This window comes from Schistocerca cancellata, chromosome 7 (assembly GCF_023864275.1).
Source record: "Schistocerca cancellata isolate TAMUIC-IGC-003103 chromosome 7, iqSchCanc2.1, whole genome shotgun sequence".
Lineage (NCBI taxonomy): Eukaryota > Metazoa > Arthropoda > Insecta > Orthoptera > Acrididae > Schistocerca > Schistocerca cancellata.
In genome coordinates, this window is record NC_064632.1 from 109,849,361 (window position 1) to 109,871,552 (window position 22,192).

The following is a 22,192-nucleotide window of genomic DNA, read 5'->3' on the forward strand; positions in this document are numbered from 1 at the left end:
ATCAAGACTTTTTTATAATAGCTCACATGTCCTGTGGCTACACCTTATATGTCTAACAGTGCAGTTGTTTCTGTTGTCTTCTGTATCCTTATGCCGTTTATCATTGCCGATTTACCACCTTTTGAGGGTAATTTCCCACACTAAGAGAAAGACAGTGCCCTGAACTTATTGTGTGCCCCTCCGCACTATTTAAAATGCCATGGGCAGAACGAGGACGACTTTTGTATAAAATGAAGGTTACCGGAAAGTTTATTCCACGGGCGAATGACGGAAATGGGAAAGGAGTCAGAGAGACATTTAGAGTTGTGTTCAAGCACAGAAAAAATTATGGACTTAAAATACCTATTGCTGCACCGTAATTGAATCATGATAGGTGACAGACGAGTAGAGGTATCGAGAAGTCCAGTCACTAACATATCGATGAAGAAAACAGGTGTAGAACACAAGCCACTGAACCGATGACATCCTCACTAATGGAGCACAAGAAGTACTAACGTGACCAAATACCCAAGCATTATATACCTGTCTCACACGCGCATCCACAGCTATCTCGAGTCGTCTGGAGTTTACGTTACTCGTGCCACGTCGTACTAGATTACTGTGGTAGAAATTAGGGTGGAAATATTTTTCTACATTTTTAATAGCATTCAGAAAAGAGCGTTTCTCTGCGTGCTATGACAGTTTGTTCTGCTTAGTTTTTACGGTCATCTAGCACAATGCTGATGTTATGTACAGTGCGCTGACATTTTATAGGATACCATCAAGTAGCTACGTTCACTCATGTGATATAAGGACCACTCATGACTTCTTGGTATTTAGTCTGAGATCACCTTTAGTTCCCATCTTTACACTAAAGAATGACAATCAGTTATCCCTGGTGCGGCAGAAGTGATGTTGTAAGGGGTCACTTTTAGATACAGCTCGACGTGACTGTTACAGAAAGATTGATGTTCAACGAGAGTGGCAACGGTCTGATAACTGACCCCACAGGCAATCCTGAAAACACATTTTTCCAATATAAGCTCTCTGGCCCATAGACAACGCATTTATATCCACACCTAGTAGCTTTCAAGTCATTTGAGTGCACTGACTGGGAAAGTCAACAGATCCATTTTCATATGCTGCATACCGAAACCAAACGACGTGAAAGGCTTTACGAGTTAAGATATGTTATCATAGTCTCACTGATTAATGTAGTTTTAGTTTTAAAGTGGATTCCAAATCTGAAATTATTTTGAGGAATGTTATCACTCTCAAATGTTCATGAAAAATTTACTCCAGCACTTTGGTACGCTAGGTAATACAATCGTCAGTCGGTACTCGCATGCTGATTTTGAATTAACAATCTTGTTTCTACGTCGAATTAAGCTATTGGTACAATATACATATCCAAATTACAACAACAGGGCCAGATTCCCACGTTATTGAGGTAATCGACATATTTTTGCCTAATAAGCGGCAATTCCAAGTATACTACCACTAAGAAATCTGGGAGTGTGCTCCACTTACGATTGTCGCTGAAGTCGTCGACAAGGATGATTTCCTTGATAAGGTGCTCTGGACTCCGATTCAGGACACTGCGAAAATAGAAACAGCATTATTAGTAATTTATAAGTGCATTTTTCTAGCCTGGCTAGATTAGGGCCATAAGACCTTCTTAATTTCTTATCATGTACTGTTCATAATTTTCTCACACACGAAATAGCAGCAGATCGTTGAATACACGCTGTATAAATCAACGAGTGAAATCAAAACGTCACGTGAAGCTTAAATTATTTTCAGGAAAGTAATTACTAACAGCAATTGTGCTAGTAATAATAATAATAATAATAATAATAATAATAACTATAAAATAATAACATCATTTGTGTTATGAAACTTCGTAGAATTGGCAAATTGGGGTACCCTTGGACTTGGAGACATTAACAGAATCAGAAGACGAAATGATACTAGAATAAACCAATGGGAAAATACATCAAAAAAAAGTTTTGCGTCACCCCCGTTCCCAGAACTCCTGAAGATGGACGATGACAGTGGATATTGTATCACAGACACAGTCCCTTTGGTTGTTCAGAGATGTCACTAAACCCGCCCAAAGATGTTAACAACCATACATGAGCAACGCCTATTAGACGGAGGGGGCCAGAGAGCCGATCAGTTCCAACCATTCCACCAGGAAGGAGGTACACTGTTCGTCTTATCTGTAGTCCAACCATGCCTAGACGGGCAATACCGAGGTTCGATCGCGTCCGTATAATTACTTGGCGCAAGGAAGGGCTCTCAACAAGGGCAGTGTCCAGGCGTCTTGGAGTGAACCAAAGCGATGCTGTTCGGACATGAAGGAGATGCAGAGATACAGGAACTGTCAATGATATGCCTCGCTCAGGCTGCCCAAGGACTACTACTGCAGTGGATAACCGTTACCTATGGATTGTGGCTAGGGGACCCTGACAGCAACGCCACCATGTTGAATAATGATTTTCGTGCAGCCACAGGACGTCGTGTTAAGGATCAAGCTGTGCGCAATAGGCTCCATGATGCGCAACCTCACTACCGACGTCCATGGTGAGGTACATCTTTGCAACCACGACACCATGCAGCGCGGTACAGATGGACCCAACAACACGCCGAATGGATTGCTCGGGATTGGCATCACGTTCTCTTCACCGATGAGGATGGCGGCCCGGTCAGGCTGAACGCCTTAGACACACTGTCCAGCGAGTGCTGTTTTGGAGTGGCAATATGTGGGGTCGCCGTAACGGCTGTACGACAAGTGAATGCCATCTTCCGATCGATAGTGCAGCCAAATCAGCAGTATATTGGCGAGCCATTCGTCTTCAGATGACAATTCGCCCCCCCTCCCCCCTCCATCGTGCACGTCTTGTGAATGCCTTCCTTCAGGTTAACGACATCGCTCGACTACAGTCGCCAACTTGTTCTCCAGACATGAACCCTATCGAACATGCCTAGGATAGATTGAAATGTGCTGTTTATGTACGGCGTGACCCACCAATCATTCTGAGGGATCTACGCCGAATCGCCGTTGAGGGGAGGGACAATCTGGACCAACGGTTCCTTGATGAACTTGTGGATAACGTGCCACGACGAATACAGGTTTTCATGAGCAATAAAAAGAGCGGAAATGGTGTTTATGTTCATCTCTATTCCAATTTTCTCTACAGGTTCCGGAACTCTCGGAACCGAGGTGACGCAAACCTTTTTTTGTGTGTGTATGACTTTCTACGTATTGAAAGTACGAAAGAACAAAAAAAGGAGGGATGGACAGCAAGAAAAACAAGTTATTTGACATCATGTAGGGGCAATCAGAGAACTGTTAGGGAACATTCATATTTTATGGTCAGTGGCAGCCAGTTTTTTCTGATTTATAGCTGTTGTGTGGTTGTTGAAGATCAATTTTGCTAACAAATAATCTGATGGTGGGGCTCAATATCCGAGCTGGACAGTCAAGATTAAAAATTGCCCAGTGCGAGTTTTTATATGAAACTAGCGGAGAAAGTACGTTTTTACTAGTGGTGTGCAATACTTTGTTCCCATTCCTGATGTGATACGCTTCTACTTTTCCAAAGATAGCCTCTTGTTCTTCAAGACTGGTCAGAAACTTCTGCTGATTGTCGCTCCAGAGTTCAATAACGAGTGTAAACGATAACCATCAGAGTCATAGCTGACAGATGCCTTGTCAAGACTGTTCGTATCACTCCGCCAACTGCCAACTCACACAAGCTATATGAAAGCCAATCACAGTATCAATGCTTCGATCGCCATCTCGAAGATGAGGTGCTAATACATCTGCGTAAGCATCAACATTCCACAGTCACGACGTTTTGGTGCTAATGCAGACATCTGGGATTATTAAAAATATTTTTAAAGTGCTTTACTGACCCTGCACATTCACATAAAAACAGGAAATTGGCTCTGAGCACTATGGGACTTAACATCTATGATCATCAGTCCCCTAGAACTACTTAAACCTAACTACCCTAAGGACATCACACAACACCCAGTCATCACGAGGCAGAGAAAATCCCTGACTCCGCCGGGAATCGAACCCGGGAACCCGGGCGCGGGAAGCGAGAACGCTACCGCACGACCACGAGCTGCGGACAAAAACAGGAAATTATCAGTTTGAACCGTCATCAGCTATCGTCATACCATAGAGGAAGCTGCAGTTCACACGTAAGCACGCTGAGAAATCTACATTGCCATACAAAATTTAATATATCAAAATATTCTATATCTCTCAAAGTCTTGATTATATACAACCAGGAAAGTTAATAAGATACATTGTTTTTAAAATATAAGTATTATTACTTTTGTTTCTTAGATTATGATGAAAAGGTATCAGTTTTTCTTAAAACAGTTTAAAGAAGTGCATTAATAAGCACTTTAAAACATAACTCAAACAAACTTAGCTATGGTAAAAAAAAAGATTATTCTTGTATAAAAAACAGCTATAATTTACCCTCAATACCTTCTTGAAAAAGTCGGCACATTCAGTCTTTTTATTATTGACCGCAAATGTCACACCCAGCCGGCCGGTGTGGCCGAGCGGTTCTAGGCGCTACGATCGCAAGTTCGAATCCTGCCTCGGGCATGGTTGTGTGCGATGTCCTTAGGTTAGTTAGGTTTAAGTAGTTCTAAGTTCTAGGGGACTGATGACTTCAGATGTTAAGTCCCATAGTGCTCAAAGCCATTTGAACCATTTTTTTTTTTTTTTTGTCACACCCAAGAGCAATTCCCTACTTCCTGTGTTACAATTTGCGAAGTAAAGGTGTATTAATTCTAAAGTAATTAATACCCAACAAAGAAATTACCTCCCATTCCCCCAGACAAGCGGCTTCCCCAATGTGTGGCTTCACGAAAAGTCCAGTCCAGTGTTGCTACCATGTATTGTGACTAATACCGATCACAAGGCAGTAACTGATTGCATCCTACAAATGTTGTCCTTTAACAGAACAAAACTATAATCAAAAACGGTGTTATATGTAGTAACGACTAAGTTTCATTGACTAAAATTTGTCATTGAAGATAGTTGATTTGCGCAATATTCCTACAATGTCAAGTTGCAGCGTTCCTCACAAGCAGGTCACGAATTATAAAACTGATTTTAGCTGCAGTCTAAATATAATTTAAAAAGTTTCCAGCGTTTCTCTTACAATACGTATTTCCATATACCCGCATTCTCTTGTCAGGATTTGCAATCGTAACCTTGGGCGAATGCACAGCTTCCAGTGCAGTATAGCGAGGGCAGGAAACACTGCGACTAACCTTACCACAGAAGTCAAGTTCCGCCGTTCCCTGTTTTATGTGCCGTTTCGGTCCCAAGTGATGCCACGCCTCACAGAACTTCTTTGTGTTCCCCCGACTGTAGTTCTCGCAACTTTTCCCGTTACGGTGAAACGTCTCACTGTGAATTTCTTTCCCGTAGCATCGGAGATGGTCTAGAACCGATGCGCAGTCGTGTCTTCAGAACATGTGTGTGTTGTTTCTTTACAATAAACAGAGCAGCTGTAAATGTCCCGTCGCAGATGGATTCGTATTCGTCGACTACGACATTTTGGTGCATTTTCATGTCCAGATGCTGAGATGTTCGCAACACGTTACAATATTCGTATCAAAATTAAACCGTACACGGAACTCACAAAATGCAGAACGTGAAAAGGGATCCACAGGAATCAACATCTCAGTGACGCATTTGGACTTAGTTTAACATTAAGCACTGCCAGCTTGTCAAAACAATTCCTCTACGCCCAAAGGTAAATTATACATAAAACTATATTTAACTACCTCTTATTCAGTACTTGAAGGGAAAGTAATCAGCAAAATTCACACGTTAAAATTCTAGGATTTAACGTACATATTCAGCCAGTACTATCCTGCATAAGTCAAGTGTTGCTACCCAGTGGGGGCGCGATGTCAAACGCTTTCCTGATACCTATTACCATGGACTGCCTATTTCCCTTCATCCATGATTCGCAGCATATCGTGCGAGGAAAGGACAACCTGAGCGATGCTTTCTAGATCCGTGATGATTTGTAGACAAAATCATCTCTGCCGGAAGCAAATTTTTTATACTCGAACCTAGAATATGTTCAATAATTCTGCAGCAAACCGATGTTAAGGATAGAATTCGGTATGAAATAAATTTGGAGAGCGATCATGAGGTAGATCATTTTTAATTAATTTTCTTGATCGCAAGGTTTTTGAACAGAATTACTCGTGTCTGCTGTGAAACAACCATGTTCAGAAGCTCTATCTCAAATACACTGCAACAAGTCATAACATGTAAAAATATTTTTTTTTTTTAACAGGGGTCACCTGCGTTTCTTTCTAGTCACTTGCGATTGCTTGTTGTCCGTTTTGTCATAAGATGACATTAAAGTTAACTAGCAATTGAGGTTATTTGAGAAGTTTAGTCTATGTGCCGTAACGAGCTGTACCTGTCCTGTCACCAACAATATTACAAACATAACAGTACCTTCTGCACGCATTCATTTCAATAATCAATGCTAAAACAATTACACTTAGACAAAATTGGTAAAGCCGGCCGGAGTGGCCGAGCGGTTCTAGGCGCTACAGTCTCGAACCAGGCGACTGCTACGGTCGCAGGTTCGAATCCTGTGTCGGGCATGGATGTGTGAGATGTCCTTAGGTTAGATAGGTTTAAGTAGTTCTAAGTCTAGAGGACTGATGAAGTCCCATAGTGCTCAGAGCCATTTGAACCAAACTTGGTTATTCGCCATGGAAAGTACCCGATGCGGGAAAATGCAGAAGTCGCAGACAGTGTCGACACTGACGATGATGATGTGTGTGATCGCCGAAATACTGTGCCCACTGGACACTATGAACCAGCAGCACACCCTCTGAACTCTTCAAGCGACAAATAACCTGGGAGAAATACACGGTCCAGCCACATTAATGTGACCACCGTCTACGATCGATACCAAGGTGCAGTAACCACTCACAGTGGAGGGTATATAGAAGGTGTCGAAGGGGGGGGGGGAGGTGGAAAACAGCGCAGTCATTGACGTAATGTGGAAACGGAGCGATGTATCTGACGATCAAGAGGACATGATCACTGGCTTTCGTGCCAAGGAAGGAAGAATTTATGAAATTACTAAGTTTTTAAACTAATCGCAGGCCGCCTTGGTCAAAGTATACCATGTATGGCAAAATGACGCTGTCCAAAAATGCCGCCGAGGCAACTGCTGTGCTGAACGAAGACGACAAAGATGGACAACGGTTGAGTAGATGTAAACGGGCGAACAGAATTGCAACTATTGAGCAACTATTCGCCCAAATGAGCCGAGGGGTCTCCGTAACGACCGCTCCGCGAACGCTGCTGCGTGTGGGTCTCCGCAGCACGCGCCTGGTTCACGCACCCGTGCTGACCGCTGCTCGTCGGCGACGAAGGATGGAATTTGCACGCCGGTACCACAACTGGACGTCCGTTGATTGGCGACAGGTCGCCTTTTGAGATGAATCACGTTTTGTGCTCCATCTGACAGACGGCGCTGGGTGTGTAGGGCCTGAAACGTCTGAAAGGAAAGGACGCAGGCCGGAAGACGGGGGATAATTTCGTGACATTCCCTGGGTGATCTCGTCATTCTATCGATTGCGCCTCTGTCCCGCATTTTGCGCGGGGTTGGCGTGGTTAAAGCGGATTTGGCATGTTAATTTGAAGGGGTGGCCGGATGCCCTTCCTGCCGCCACCCCGTACCTCCTGGGGTGGAATCAGAGTACCCCATCTGTCTGCGCCTAGGGGAAATCATGGAAAAGTGCGGATGTGTTTCAAATGTCTGTGAGTCGTGTAACTGAGGCGAGACGTGGGGACCAACCCACTATTCACCTAGAGGGATGTGGAAAACCGCCTAAAAACCACATCCAGGCTGGCCGGCACACCGGCCCTCGTCGTTAATCCGGCGGGCGGATTCGACCCGGGGCCGGCGCGCCTGCCCGAGTCCAGGAATCAGCGCATTAGCGCTCTAGGCTAACCTGGCGGGGTGGGTGATCTCGTCTTTCTCAAGGACAAAATGGATGAACAGAAGTACGCCTCTATCCTTGGGGGCCATTTCCACTGCTAAATGCAGAATCTGTTTCCGCGGGAGGGTGGCATCTATCAGCAGGACAACGAAACGTGTCACGCAGCTCGCAGTGTATGTACATGGTTTCATCAACACAAGGATGAGTTTACCGTACTCATGGCCACGAAATTCACCGTATTCAAGCCCAATCGAGAATAAGTGGTGTGCCATTTCTCTGGTGCGTTGCATATCCGGCACTATCGATAGCGACTTGTATTTCTGTTTCCGTCCGGTTCGGCCTGCGCAGGCGCTGAGGCGGCTGCTGCTCTCTGGAGCGTTTTCCGCGGGGGGCCGCGCGCGCTCAGCTCGGCAACTGGATTCGCACTGAGCTGGTGGTATTTTGCCTTCCGCCCCGGCACGGAGGTGTGGTCTCGTTGTTGGCGGGCCTTGTTGATTTGGCCGTTGGGCGGTGTGGCGTGTTGCTGATGTGCTGCAGTGGACAACTGATAGATCCCTGCACGCGATCGCTCGAGGTTCTCCGCCTCTGAGGGTGCCACGATATCGCTTGGGTTTCCGCACCCAGGAGTTGTAAGGACTGCAGGGCAGGCTTTCTGTGTGTTTGCTCTGTCCGGTCTGCGTGGCGGGGTTCGTTTCAACCCAGAATCAGGGTGCGTGAGCACACCGGGTCAACGCAAAACACACACTGCCAATTAATTCCCACCAACAGATACGGCTGCCCCCCGGGTGGGAAAACGGGGGCGACGACCGGGTACACACCAGCAGAAAACTCGACCCCTAGACTCCGGCCAAAACGAAATCACGCAGAAAATATAAACAATAGCTGAAGTAAGGTGAAACGAACCCCGCCACGCAGACCGTACTGAGCAAACACACAGAAATGCTACCCTGCAGTCCTTACAACTCCTGGGTGCGGAAACCCAAGCGATATCGTGGCACCCTTTTCAGAGGCGGAGAACCTCGAGCGATCGCGTGCAGGGATCTATCAGTTGTCCACTGCAGCACGTCACCAACACGCCACACCGCCCAACGGCCAAATCAACGAGGCCCGCCAACAACGAGACCACACCTCCGTGCCGGGGCGGAAGGCAAAATACCACCAGCTCGGTGCGAATCCAACTGCCGAGCCGAGCGCGCGCGGCCCCCCCGCGAAAAACGATCCAGAGGGCAGCAGCCGCCTCAGCGCTGCGCAGGCCGAACCAGACGGAAACAGAAATACAAGTCGCTATCGATAGTGCCGGATACGCAACGCGACAGAGAAATGGCACAAGTGGGACCATCTCGATCGAGCTGTTCGCGCCTGGACGCTCACCCGAGAAATCTGCTAGCCCTAGCACTGGAGTTGACATGGCTCCACATCCCTTCCAGAAATTCACTGATAATCTTCCTGCACGTCTCGCAACAGTTCGCGCTGCGGAAGGTGGTTATTCAGTCTTTTGACAGGTAGTTATGTTAATGTGACTGGACAGTGTAGACGAACCACAATAGGTGCCCCGTTTTTAACGTGGTAAGTGGGCAAATGTTGCCACTTTGCAGTTTTGACAGCAGCGTCGTCGCCAGGAGACACGCGCAGAAGCTGCAACGGCGCGGCCGCGGAGTGCACTCTCGCCAGGGTGCTAGCACTGTCGCTTCCCTCCCGTAGGAGCAGCGTCTGAGGAAGGCAGAGAGCGCTCGGCGGCTAAACTTGCTGCCCCCGAGGCGCGCCCCAGACTGGAGGCAAACCGCCCGTCTGTGTGCGAGACTGAGTGTATGCGTGAGTGGGGCGTTCTGTTGCAGAGCGCCTGGCCTCCCGCAGCTGTCGTAATTAAAAGGAGCCGGGGCGGCGGGCGCAGCGCTCAGCGCACGGACCGCTGCTGGGAGGCCCCTATCCGTACCCTTTTCCCGCCCCAGGCCTGTTTGTCCTCGGCTCGCTCTCACGGATAGCGTTACTCGCACACAGGGCACGGCTACACCCCTTCACAACGGAGCCACACTCCCCTCCCGCCCCCCTCACCTCACCCCTTTTCCAAATTTGCTCCGGGTCGCTGGTACCGTTGTTCCTTTTGTCGGGTCGAGCCACCGCTGGTATTTCTGCTTTCCTTGTTGTCCACCGCCTCCCGTTCCCCCTTACCCTGCTCTTTCTTTTTGTTGCCTTTTTTTCGCTCATTCCTTTCTCGTACTGTTTGCGTCTGCGAGCTTGCTTTTTAATACCGCTGCCTCGTGGCACCGGGGATGAAAGGCGTTCACTGCACGAGCAAGCGCGCCGGTAGTGGTGGTGTAAGTAACCGCAGCTGCAGGAAACTTTAATCATGCCGTCTGCCGTCAGATCATCTACCTCTCCTCACCCCCCACCCCAACTCATCCTCCATTAGACCAGCCCCAATTTTCTGATTGTTATAAACTCGTTACGTTTCAATTCGTAATATCACTCTCCCTTGACGTCTAGGGACGCCACAATTTTTTTATTCTTTCTGTGGTTTCGAGGAGGGGAGAATAGTGCAGGGCAAGAAACAGCTCTTGAATTTTTAATTAGAATACCGCCTTGGAAAAAGAACGGACGTTAGAGGGGAAAAAGGTAAAGAGAAAAAAAATTACAGACTTCTTGGCGTTTATTGCAGTTTGGTTTACGACATTCGGAGCCTACATTTTTTTTTTCCTTTTTTTATTTTTGTTCCTCCCTCGCCACTTTTCTGCAGTTAGCGTCGCCCTCTAACGACGCCTTGAGTGGTTTAATTAAAGCGGCGAGCACGCGCACACACACACACACACACACACACACACACACACACACACAACATCGTCAGCTCGTATAGAACCAGCACAAAAGACGGCGACCGCTGGGGCGTGAAGTACTCCAGGCCGGGTGGAGTGGAGAACAGGGGGATGGGGATTTGAGATGAGGGAAGAGACCTCGTGTTTTGCTCCGTAGCGGCGGCGGCGGGTTTTGTAGCACGCAGGCTGCGCGAAGAAACTGCCAGATTGCTCGCAAGTACGTCGATCTGTGGTAATAACAAGAACTTCCAAGATTTTGCTGTGTATTCGCTGCGTATGACGGTTATGACACTGTGAACCTCGAATGTCCAATGCAAGAACGTTTTGTACGATGAATAACATCCTGCAGTCTCTGAAGAAAATAAACGAATGGTCTGGAAATATTAGTCGACAAAGCGAACCACAGACCTTGGCGATGACGGGAACTAAGTTGACCAGTACCTCTGTACAGCCACATTCCAGTAGCAGTGAGCACCGTTATTTCTGAATCCAAGCATGGAAAGAGACTGCAAAACTACCTTAGCCGTCCTTGCAGTTACTACATTTATTATCAGTGAGAAGCAGCGAGGAATGACAGACAGAAGAGCTGATGGAACACGCAAGCAAAATGTTAGAAGTTGAGTAGGTCAACGAGTGCAAATTTTAGCAGAAGATAACGATGCTGATCGCATTGCCGCTCAAGTATGTAGGGGAAAAAATGTAAATATAAAAAATATTCCGCTGAAATGAGTACACGTGCTACTAGACAGCAATATCTACCTTATTATGAACAGTATAAAATAATACTAACTTTACAAAGGCTTTCACCGTTTGGATCTACAGCTCTTTTCTTTCTCTCGGTGTTTTCAGTTGAATTATAGGATATAGGTTTCTCCTTTTTGGAAACACACTGTTTATTCACCCAGACATGTTTCTTCAGCTCCGTGACATCATCGGCGGGTTTTTCTTACTGAAAACATATTTCAGGTTGTATATGATCGACCAAAGTGAAGCCGAAAAAAGCTTTGATTCGATCTGCTTCTTACCGTGATTTTACATTATATGGTTTTGCAGGACCAACTGTATGGTGCCCTGCACTGACAGCTTGTCATCTGCAAACCAAATTACGTAAATGCGAATTTCAACAACACGTTTTGTTGTGATCCTTAATAATAAATATATATGCAAAACATTTTCTCACGCCAAAATCACGTTTCTTAAAAATCAAGGCATGTGTTAACTCGCCATTGAAATTCAATTTTACATCATTTGGTTAGTAGATGACATGCTATTAGTGCTGGAAACCATACAGTTGGTCCTGCAATATCATAGAATGTAAAATCACGGTAAGAAGCAAAAGGAACAAAAACTTTCTTTAGGCCTCATTCTGTTACATCAGCTACAAGCTAAAATATGTTCACTTTTTACAGTTTTCAGTAAACAAAACCCACAGATGATGGCACAGAATTGCTGAAACATATTTACGTAAGAAGAAAAAAAACAGTGTGGTTGTAAAAAGACACAATCTGTATCCTACAGTTTACCAAACCTTTTATTACACACAAACGGACTTCAACGCCAGCGAGGAAATTCTGAGAAAAGTTATTCTGTCAATAACATTTTGTTTTAAAAGGTGCGCGACTAAACGAGTCGTCATGAGTTCGTACGAGATTGTACATTTTCAAAATCAACATACTACATTAAATTTTTACATGAAAATAAAGCCTCTGAATTAAAACTCCGAGTGGTTTTATTCAAACGAATCATGGATTTATACACATTACACTCTCGTGTGTAAATGTTACCAAAGTGTGCGAAGGGTACTGTTAAACTGTGAACTCTGCAGGGCATTGATGTGTACACGTTAGCGTGTGACGGTGCTTACTTGTAAGGATGCTGCAGAATACGCTGTTGCTACATCTGCTGCCTCTTTCTCGAGCGTAAACATGAGGGTGCTGCCACCATGCTCAGTCCGTTAGATCGGTTTCTTGAGTACCAGTAACATTTCAGTAACTCTTGCAAATCTCAAAGCTGTACATGTTTTCCCTTTTGTGAGTGGTTTGATCGTAGCAGTCCTTTATCCCTTTAAGTATCCTCAAAATAAGACAGAGAGTGTATGTACGAGCGGCGTTCAATAAGTAACGCAACACTTTTTTTCTGAAAACAGGTTGTTTTTTATCGAGGATTCAAATACACCCCACTCATTTCACTGCAAAACTCTATTTTTCAACATTCTCTCCGTTCAATGCAACGGCCTTACGCTAGCTTACCCGGAGGTTGTTTGCCCGCATGCTACCATTCTACTGGCCTATGTCGGAGCCAACGTCTTGCTGCATCAATAACATCCGCATTATCCAAGTACTGTTCCGCGCGGAGTGTATCCTTCACCGGGCCAAACAGGTGGAAGTCGAAGGTGCGAGATCCAGGCTGTAGGGAGGATGAGGAAGAAAAGTCCAATGAAGTTTTGTGAGCTCGCCCTGGGTGCGCAGACTTATATGACGCCTTGCGTGGTCGTGGAGAAGGAGAAGACCGTCCATATTTTTTTGGCGACTAACATGCTGAAGTCGTTCCTTCAATTTCCTGACGGTGTCTCAGTGTCTTCAGGCTTTATGTCTTCAATTGACAGTCACTTCAGGGTTGATCATTGCACCACGAGGAAGGACATCAAGCAGATTAACCCCCTGCAGAGACCCAGGAGACTCTCGCTGCTGAGGGTGCGACTTTGCACTTTTTCCTTCAGAGAAGAGGGGGTGTGGCGCCAGTCCATGGATTGAGTTTTGTTTCTGCTTCGAAGTGATGAGCGCATGTTGCATCGCCCGTGACGATGTTCGACAGAAAAACTGTTACTATCAGCCTTGTAACGCGCAAGCAACTCCTTCGTCTTCTGTTCGGTGGCGAGGAACGCAGCGTGTACACAGCGTTGAGTACCCCAACTGTGGACGAGTGTGTCAACACTACCGACAGAGGCGTCCAATTGTAGATGTGTTTGACTGTGATCCGTCGATCACCTCGAATAAGAGGGTCAGTAGGTTCATACGCTGCAGGAGTCGCCGCTGTGAGCGCCGGCAAGCACGCAAGAGATCGGATAGATTTGCGTGACCTTGTTGCGGTGACGACAAACGCTTCACCCAACGACTCACCGTGCTTTTGTTCACTGCCAGATCTCCGTTGATATTCTGCAAGCATCCGTCAATATGTCCGATTCTGTAGTTTGCCGCCAAAAGAAACTCAGTGACAGCTGTCTACTTGAAACGCACCAGCGTTACAGACGTCATTTTGAAGGCTACGTATAACGCCGCCAACAGTCCGAACTCCACGAAACTATAGGGGCTGAAGCTGGAATATCACATGTTGTCCTGCAAAAAATTCCGCACATTTCAGCCGAAATTGGCGGAGGAAAAAAACGTATCGCATTACTTATTGAACTCCCCTCGTAAGAGGCACCGAACATCGTCTGTCTTAAGTCCGCTCTAAATCGTAAACAAGAGACAATTGCGGCGTGACATCTGATACAATGCGTCTCCTCACAGTACTGTGCCTGGCTTGGTCTTCAGCAATGAAATCCACCCATGTAGGTGAAAAAGGCACCCAAGGATGTGTAGTGCCGCTACAGGCATCCACGGATGAGTAGCTCCGGCACTACGTTTTGGGTGTTACTGCAGAAACTTGCAGCTCAGCCGAGGAGTGGAAGTAGCCATAAGCAGTTGACAGGCGCTACGATGGTGGCACTCCGCTTGCAGCAACAGGGCTTTTCATGCATTGTGAGGCGGTCCACGCCCAGGACAGCAGTCTTGCCAACGCGGACGTGGGGTACTCGCACGACAGACTAAGCAGTTTCAACATCTCCAGGACAAGCATTTGAATTTCTGAACGTAGCTGGAAGCAGCGCTCACAAGTGAGCTCCTAGCCCGTATAAACAACCGTCAATTTTAGCAGCCTGGCAGCACTGGCTATGCCAGGCGTCAGAGCGATATTGACGTCCACCTCTACGTCATGTTCTAGCACCAAGTCCTCTTTCCTGGACCTACTGTCTCTCCACCAGTGAGCAGCCTCCAGGTTCACTCCAGCGGCACTATCCTGGAGGACTGCGGATCCAGATCGGAACAGCACATCTTCTGCACTGGTATGGGTCCCTGGGATCAATCGCCGTTATTCCTAGCAGAGAGATCCTGCATTAGAGACTGTCATCCCCTGCAAGTATCTTAGCTCTCGCAAGCAGGCGTGCAGCGTCTAACTGGGACACGCCGCTGAGCGATCTCTAGACGTCAATGTTCCTGGACGCAGCATTCTTGGGCGCATCACATTTTGTTCTCACCGCGATGCCACACGTGTACTCTCGTGGGTTTTAATAAAATATTTGATTTTTGATGTTTATCTGAGATGAAACCGGTCTGCACCAGCGCCACAACGCAACATTGCAGAGAAGTGGCCCTTCACGCTGGGTCCACTTTAGATTCTTCTTGAGTATTCCTAGAATGGTTACACTGCCTGTCACGTACACAATGCGCTCCAAAGATAGCAGATTATATACAACCGCTCGCTCACAGAAAGTTCCGTGCCTAAAGACAAAGTTGCTCAACTCACACCAATACCCAAAAAGGGAAACAGGAGTAATCCGCTAAATTATCGGCCCATATCGCTAACGTCGATTTGCAGTAGGGTTACGGAACATATACTTTCGAACATTATGAAGTATTCGAAGAAAAAGAATGGTTCAAATGGCCCTAACCACTATGGGACTTAACATCTGAGGTCATCAATCCCCTAGACTTAGAACTACTTAAACCTAACTAACCAAATGACAACACACACATCCATGCCCGAGGCAGGATTTGAACCTGCGATCGTAGCAGCAACACGGTTCCGGACTGAAGCGCCTAGAAAAGCACAGTCACAGCGGCCGGCGAAGAAACGACTTAACTGACATATAGTCAGCAAAAAATGGTTCAAATGGCTCTGAGCACTATGGGACTTAACATCTATGGTCATCAGTCCCCTAGAACTTAGAACTACTTAAACCTAACTAACCTAAGGCCAGCACATAACACCCAGCCATCACGAGGCAGAGAAAATCCCTGACCCCGCCGGGAATCGAACCCGGGAACCCGGGCGTGGGAAGCGAGAACGCTACCGCACGACCACGAGATGCGGGCTATAGTCAGCACGGATTCATAAAATATCGTTCTTGTGGAACACAACTAGCTCTTTATACAGGGTGTTACAAAAAGGTACGGCCAAACTTCCAGGAAACATTTCTCACACAGAACGAAAGAAAATATGTTATGTGGACATGTGTCCGGAAACGCATACTTTCCATGTTAGAGCTCATTTTATTACTTCTCTTCAAATCACATTAATCATGGAATGGAAACACACAGCAACAGAACGTACCAGCGTGACTTCAAACACTTTTTTACAGAAATTTTCAAAATGTCCTCCGTTAGTGAGGATACATGCATCCACCCTCCGTCGCATGGAATCCCTGATGCACTGATGCAGCCCTGGAGAATGGCGTATTGTATCACAGCCGTCTACAATAAGAACACGAAGAGTCTCTACATTTGGTACCAGGGTTGCGCAGACAAGAACTTTCAAATGCGTGGAGGCCATGGAATTGGTCCGCCTCTACCAATCCATCGGTCACCGAATCTGTTGTTGAGAAGCGTACGAACACTTCGACTGAAATGTGCAGGAGCTCCATCGTGCATGAACCACATGTTGTGTCGTACTTGTAAAGGCACATGTTCTAGTAGCACAGGTAGAGTATCCCGTATGAAATCATGATAACGTGTTCCATTGAGCGTAGGTGGGAGAACATGGGGCTCAATCGAGACATCACCAACAATGCCTGCCCAAACGTTCACATTAAATCTGTGTTGTTGACGTGAATGCACAATTGCGTGCGGATTCTCGTCAGCCCACACATGTTGATTGTGAAAATTTCCAATTGGATCACGTTGGAATGAAGCTTCATCCGTAAAGAGAACATTTGCACTGAAATGAGGATTGACACATTGTTGGATGAACCATTCGCAGAAGTGTACCCGTGGAGGCCAATCAGCTGCTGATAGTGCCTGCACACGCTGTACATGGTACGGAAACAACTGGTTCTCCCGTAGCACTCTCCATACAGTGACGTGGTCAACGTTACCCTTTGTACAGCAGCAACTTCTCTGACGCTGACATTAGGGTTATCGTCAACTGCACGAAGAATTGCCTCGTCCATTGCAGGTGTCCTCGTCGTTCTAGGTCTTCCCCAGTCGCGAGTCATAGGCTGGAATGTTCCGTGCTCCCTAAGACGCCGATCAATTGCTTCGAACGTCTTCCTGTCGGGACACCTTCGTTCTGGAAATCTGTCTCGATACAAACGTACCGCGCCACGGCTATTGCCCCGTGCTAATCCATACATCAAATGGGCATCTGCCAACTCCGCATTTGTAAACATTGCACTGACTGCAAAACCACGTTCGTGATGAACACTAACCTGATGATGCTACGTACTGATGTGCTTGATGCTAGTACTGTAGAGCTATGAGTCGCATGTCAACGCAAGCACCGAAGTCATTACCTTCCTTCAGTTGGGCCAACGTGCGGTGAATCGAGGAAGTACAGTACATACTGACGAAACTAAAATGAGCTCTAACATGGAAATTAAGCGTTTCCGGACACATGTCCACATAACATCTTTTCTTTATTTGTGTGTCAGGAATGTTTCCTGAAAGTTTGGCCGTACCTTTTTGTAACACCCTGTACTCATGAAGTAATGCTATCGACAGGGGATGTCAAATTGACTCCATATTTTTTGACTTTCAGAAGGCTTTCGACATCGTTCCTCACAAGCGTCTTCTAACCAAACTGTGTGACTATGGAATATCGCCTTAGTTGTGCGACTGTATTCGTGATTTCCTGTCAGAAAGGTCACAGTTCGTAGTAATAGACGGAAAGTCATCGAGTAAAACAGAAGTAATATCCTGCGTTTCCCAATGAAGTGTTATAGGCCCTCTATTGTTCCAGATCTATGTTAACGACATTGGAGACAATCAGAGTAGCCTCTAACATTATTTGCAGATGATGCTGTCGTTTACCGTCTTGTTAAGTCATCAGACGACCAAAATTAATTGCAAGATGATTTAGATAAGATATCTGTGTGGTGTGAAAAGTGGCAATTGACCATGAATGAAGTAAATTCTGAAGTTATTCACATGAGTACTAAAAGAAATCCGCTAAATTTCGATTACGCGGTAAGTCACACAAATCTAACGGCTGTAAATTCAATTAAATACTTAGGGATTACAATTACAAATAACCTAAGCTGGAACGATCACATAGATAATGTTGTGGGTAGAGCAAACCAAAGACTGCAATTCATTGGCAGAACATTAGAAGGTGCAACAGGTCTACTAAAGAGACTGCTTACACCACGCTTGTCCGCCTTCTTCTGGAGTGTTGCTGTGCGGTGTGGGATCCGTATCAGGTAGGACTGACGGATGATACTGAAAAAGTTCAAAGCAGGGCGGCTCTTTTTGTATTATCGCGAAATAGGGAAGATAGTGCCACAGCCATGATACGCGAATTGGAGTGGCAATCATTAAAAAAAAAAAGGCATTTTTCGTTGCAACGGGACCGTCTCATGAAATTTCAATCACCAGTTGTCTCCTCCGACTGCGAAAACATTCTGTTGCCACCCACCTACATAGGGAGAAATGATAATCACGATAAAATACGAGAAAGCAGGGCTCTACAGAAAAATTCAAGGGTTCTTTCTCCCGCGCGTCGTTCGAGAGTGGAACTGTAGAGAGACAGCTTGAAGGTGGTTCATTGAACCCTCTGCCAGTCACTTAATTGTGAATAGCAGAATAATCACGTATATGTAGATGTATTTCATGTTGGATCTGGCGGTCTTGGTGTCATTCTTCTTGAAATTTCGTCCGATTTATTCGCGGAAAATTTGCAGAGTTAATTGCACTTTTTCCACAAACATAGAAAACTTCAACATTTTCTAAAAATTTTGCGAAGTGTTTGAAATGTCTAGTGTGATTCTTATTTTGATATTTTTAGTACACACTTGGATACCAGGCTGTGTTGTAGGACATCTTTTTCAAAACTACATTTTGATCTATTTGATCCGATATTTATTCTCTTGAAATGTGATTCCGTTTATGAAAACGTGAGTGATCCGTAAAGTCGATAACAGAGGTCTCACTTGCAGCCACCGCGAATGTCTTAGTGTAACTAGTATAAATGAAACCAAGACAGTATTACTGTATCATTTTTAGAAAAGTAATCGAAGTTTGGGATTACTATGACATTATACAGGGTTGTTTGGCGGAAACCGACATGAATTTAAAAATTTGCCGCAGTCTCGTTTGACAAGGTCGTCCCTGATGCGTCTTTCAATGGTTCCTCTAACGATGCATTCGGACGTTTGTTGATTGGTTGGTTGGTTTCGGGGAGGGGACCAAACAGCGCGGTCATCGGTTCCATCAGATTAGAGAAGAATAGCGAAGGAAATCAGCCGTGCCCTTTCAAAGCAGCCATCCCGTAGTTCGCCTGAAGCGATTTCGGGAAATCACAGAAAACCTAAATCAGGATAGCTGGACGCGGGTTTGAACAGTTATCTTCACGAATGGCGAGACTAGCCTCTAACCACTGCGCCAACTCGCTCGCTGAGACATTTGTACTAAAGCCTTAGTGTTTCCGTATTTCACGGCATGAGTCTCGGATTAACAGCTCTGTACGACCGCCTAACTTATTAGCTTACGTAGTCTAGTGTACCGCTGGCGCTCTTGTCAGCGATCTTCGAGGGTGCACACAGTTTGCGCGATATATGTCTCGCCACGTTCGTACTGGATCTGGTATGCCCGGGCTTACGTAAACTCTCACTTTGACAAGACAGTTTTCCGTCTCTTTGTTTTTCAGGATGCGACCCATTCTTCCCGATAGTATATTAGTGTACGACATAAAGACTGTAGCTGCCTTTTTGTCCGCACCTTCTCCTGGCTACTGCAGTTGTACGGTGCAGAGCGAGCCCAATTTGTCATTCCGAGTAACCGTGTTTTGAGCGGCCCACTCATCTGCGCAAGGTGGTGGCAACTGTCTGCGTGCAGGTACAGGTCAGTGTGTGTTTCCTTCCTATACACACTGTGGTTCAGGTGCCTTAATAATAATAATAATAAATAATATAACTAACAATTGATTAGTCAGGAGGAAAGCTAATAAATGAAAAGGTAAATGAATTTAAATATCTCATTCGCATACACAAATCACTTTCTTAATTTTTTTACCTTTTTTGTAGTTTGAAGTGAAGATCAGTAGACTCTTAACGTGCTGGAAAAACGTTTAGTTTGCGATCTTAAATTCTCAGGGGAATGGAAAATTGTCTTCTCGCCTCGTGAGAAAATTCATATCAGTTCTAAATTAATTTCGTGGGTATCTACATCTACATCTACATTTATACTCCGCAAGCCACCCAACGGTGTGTGGCGGAGGGCACTTTACGTGCCACTGTCATTACCTCCCTTTTCTGCTCCAGTCGCGTATGGTTCGCGGGAAGAACGACTGTCTGAAAGCCTCTGTGCGCGCTCGAATCTCTCTAATTTTACATTCGTGACCTCCTCGGGAGGTATAAGTAGGGGGAAGCAATATATTCGATACCTCATCCAGAAACGCACCCTCTCGAAACCTGGACAGCAAGCTACACCGCGATGCAGAGCGCCTCTCTTGCAGAGTCTGCCACTTGAGTTTGCTAAACATCTCCGTAACGCTATCATGGCTACCAAATAACCCTGTGACGAAACGCGCCGCTCTTCTTTGGAACTTCTCTATCTCCTCCGTCTACCCGATCTGGTACGGATCCCACACTGATGACCAATACTCAAGTACCGCGTTGACAACGTAAGAAAAAAATGTAGTAAAGCAAAATCTCTAACATTTTATAAATTGGTGATTGATAACCGTTACTATGAAATGAAAGCGGAAGTGCCAAATTATCAACTATTATTTCACAAAGTAAGTTTTTTATACAGACATCTGACATCTCGAACACTTATCTACAGTTTTGAACAAAATAATTGTTCCGTATTTCGGCGAAACACGTAGAAATTACAGTAATCTCAGCTCGATTCTGGAGCGAAAGAAAAATATTCCTAGTTAAGTAATTTTGGTAATCGCAATTGCCGATAATAATGACACAACTAAACAAATTCCTAACAGGAATACAATTTCAGTTCATTTGAAACAAAATGGAAGAATATAGGAGTCTGATAGCGTATGATGCTGTCGGAAAGGCGCGCGAGTAAAGAGAGAGAAAGAAAAGACGAGCGCGCATTCTTATATAGGACAAAATACAGATGATAATGCTACGCCGTTCTCATTATCCTGGGCGTACATATTCAGTGACTTGCAGCGCAGTTAATTGGCACAAACATTAAATTATATCTTTAACTTTTGATATTTCGCCGCGCGGGATTAGCCGAGCGGTCTTGGGCGCTGCAGTCATGGACTGTGCGCCTGGTCCCGGCGGAGATTCGAGTCCTCCCTCGGGCATGGGTGTGTGTGTTTGTCCTTAGGATAATTTAGGTTAAGCAGTGTGTAAGCTTAGAGACTGATGATCTTAGCAGTTAAGTCCCATAAGATTTCACACACATCTGAACATTTTTCTTTTTTTAATATTTGGATTGGAAAGGAAAATAGAAGATTATTACGTCGCGGGCAGGACACAATATTACACCATCCGCTCTTCTTTTGACCGTAACGACACGGAACGATGGTCTTCCCTCTATATCTGTCCCCGTAGTCAATCTGATGTTGAGAGGTATCGAGTTCAGATGTGCGAGGTAGTCATGGCGTTAGTCTCTTCCATGGAGGCAGATCACGAATGCGTCGTGCACATAACGACAAAAGCAAGTACCTGTCCTTGATTTCTGTCTAGAAGTACTCCACACGAAGACTGGCAGGCAACAACAGGAGTGTGAGCTGCCTATTTTGACCCCATCCTGCATGAAAAACAAACTGTGTGGAAATCAGGGCAGCTCGCAGTTGTCCCAGGACCCGCTGCTCGCGCTGCGCAAGTACGCAGACCAGTTTCGTCCTTTCATGCCCCTCCCCCTTATAAAATTCCTCCATGATCCCCTATTCAGTGCTAACATTGGTGTCTCTTCAAAATCATTCTTAACTGAATCCAGGTACCTTCTCCTTGGTCTACCCCGACTCCTCCTACCATCTACTGCTGAACCCATGAGTCTCTTCGGTAACCGTGCTTCTCCCTTGCGTGTAACATGACCCCACCATCTAAGCCTGTTCGCCCTGACTGCTACATCTATAGAGTCCATTCCAAATTTTTCTTTGATTTCTTCATTGTGGACACCCTCCTGCCATTGTTCCCAATCTACTAGTACCTGCAA

The 22,192-nt window shown here is 45.7% G+C and overlaps 1 protein-coding gene across 1 annotated transcript in view; it reads right to left on the reverse strand.

Moving 5' to 3' along the window:
- The window catches only part of LOC126092658 (polypeptide N-acetylgalactosaminyltransferase 2), a 183,719-nt gene that overhangs the window by 53,143 nt on the left and 108,384 nt on the right, over positions 1-22,192 (reverse strand). Inside the window, exon 4 of the mRNA XM_049908379.1 lies at positions 1,510-1,577. Coding sequence (XP_049764336.1) covers positions 1,510-1,577 — 68 coding nt within the window. The remainder of the gene's footprint in view (positions 1-1,509; positions 1,578-22,192) is intronic.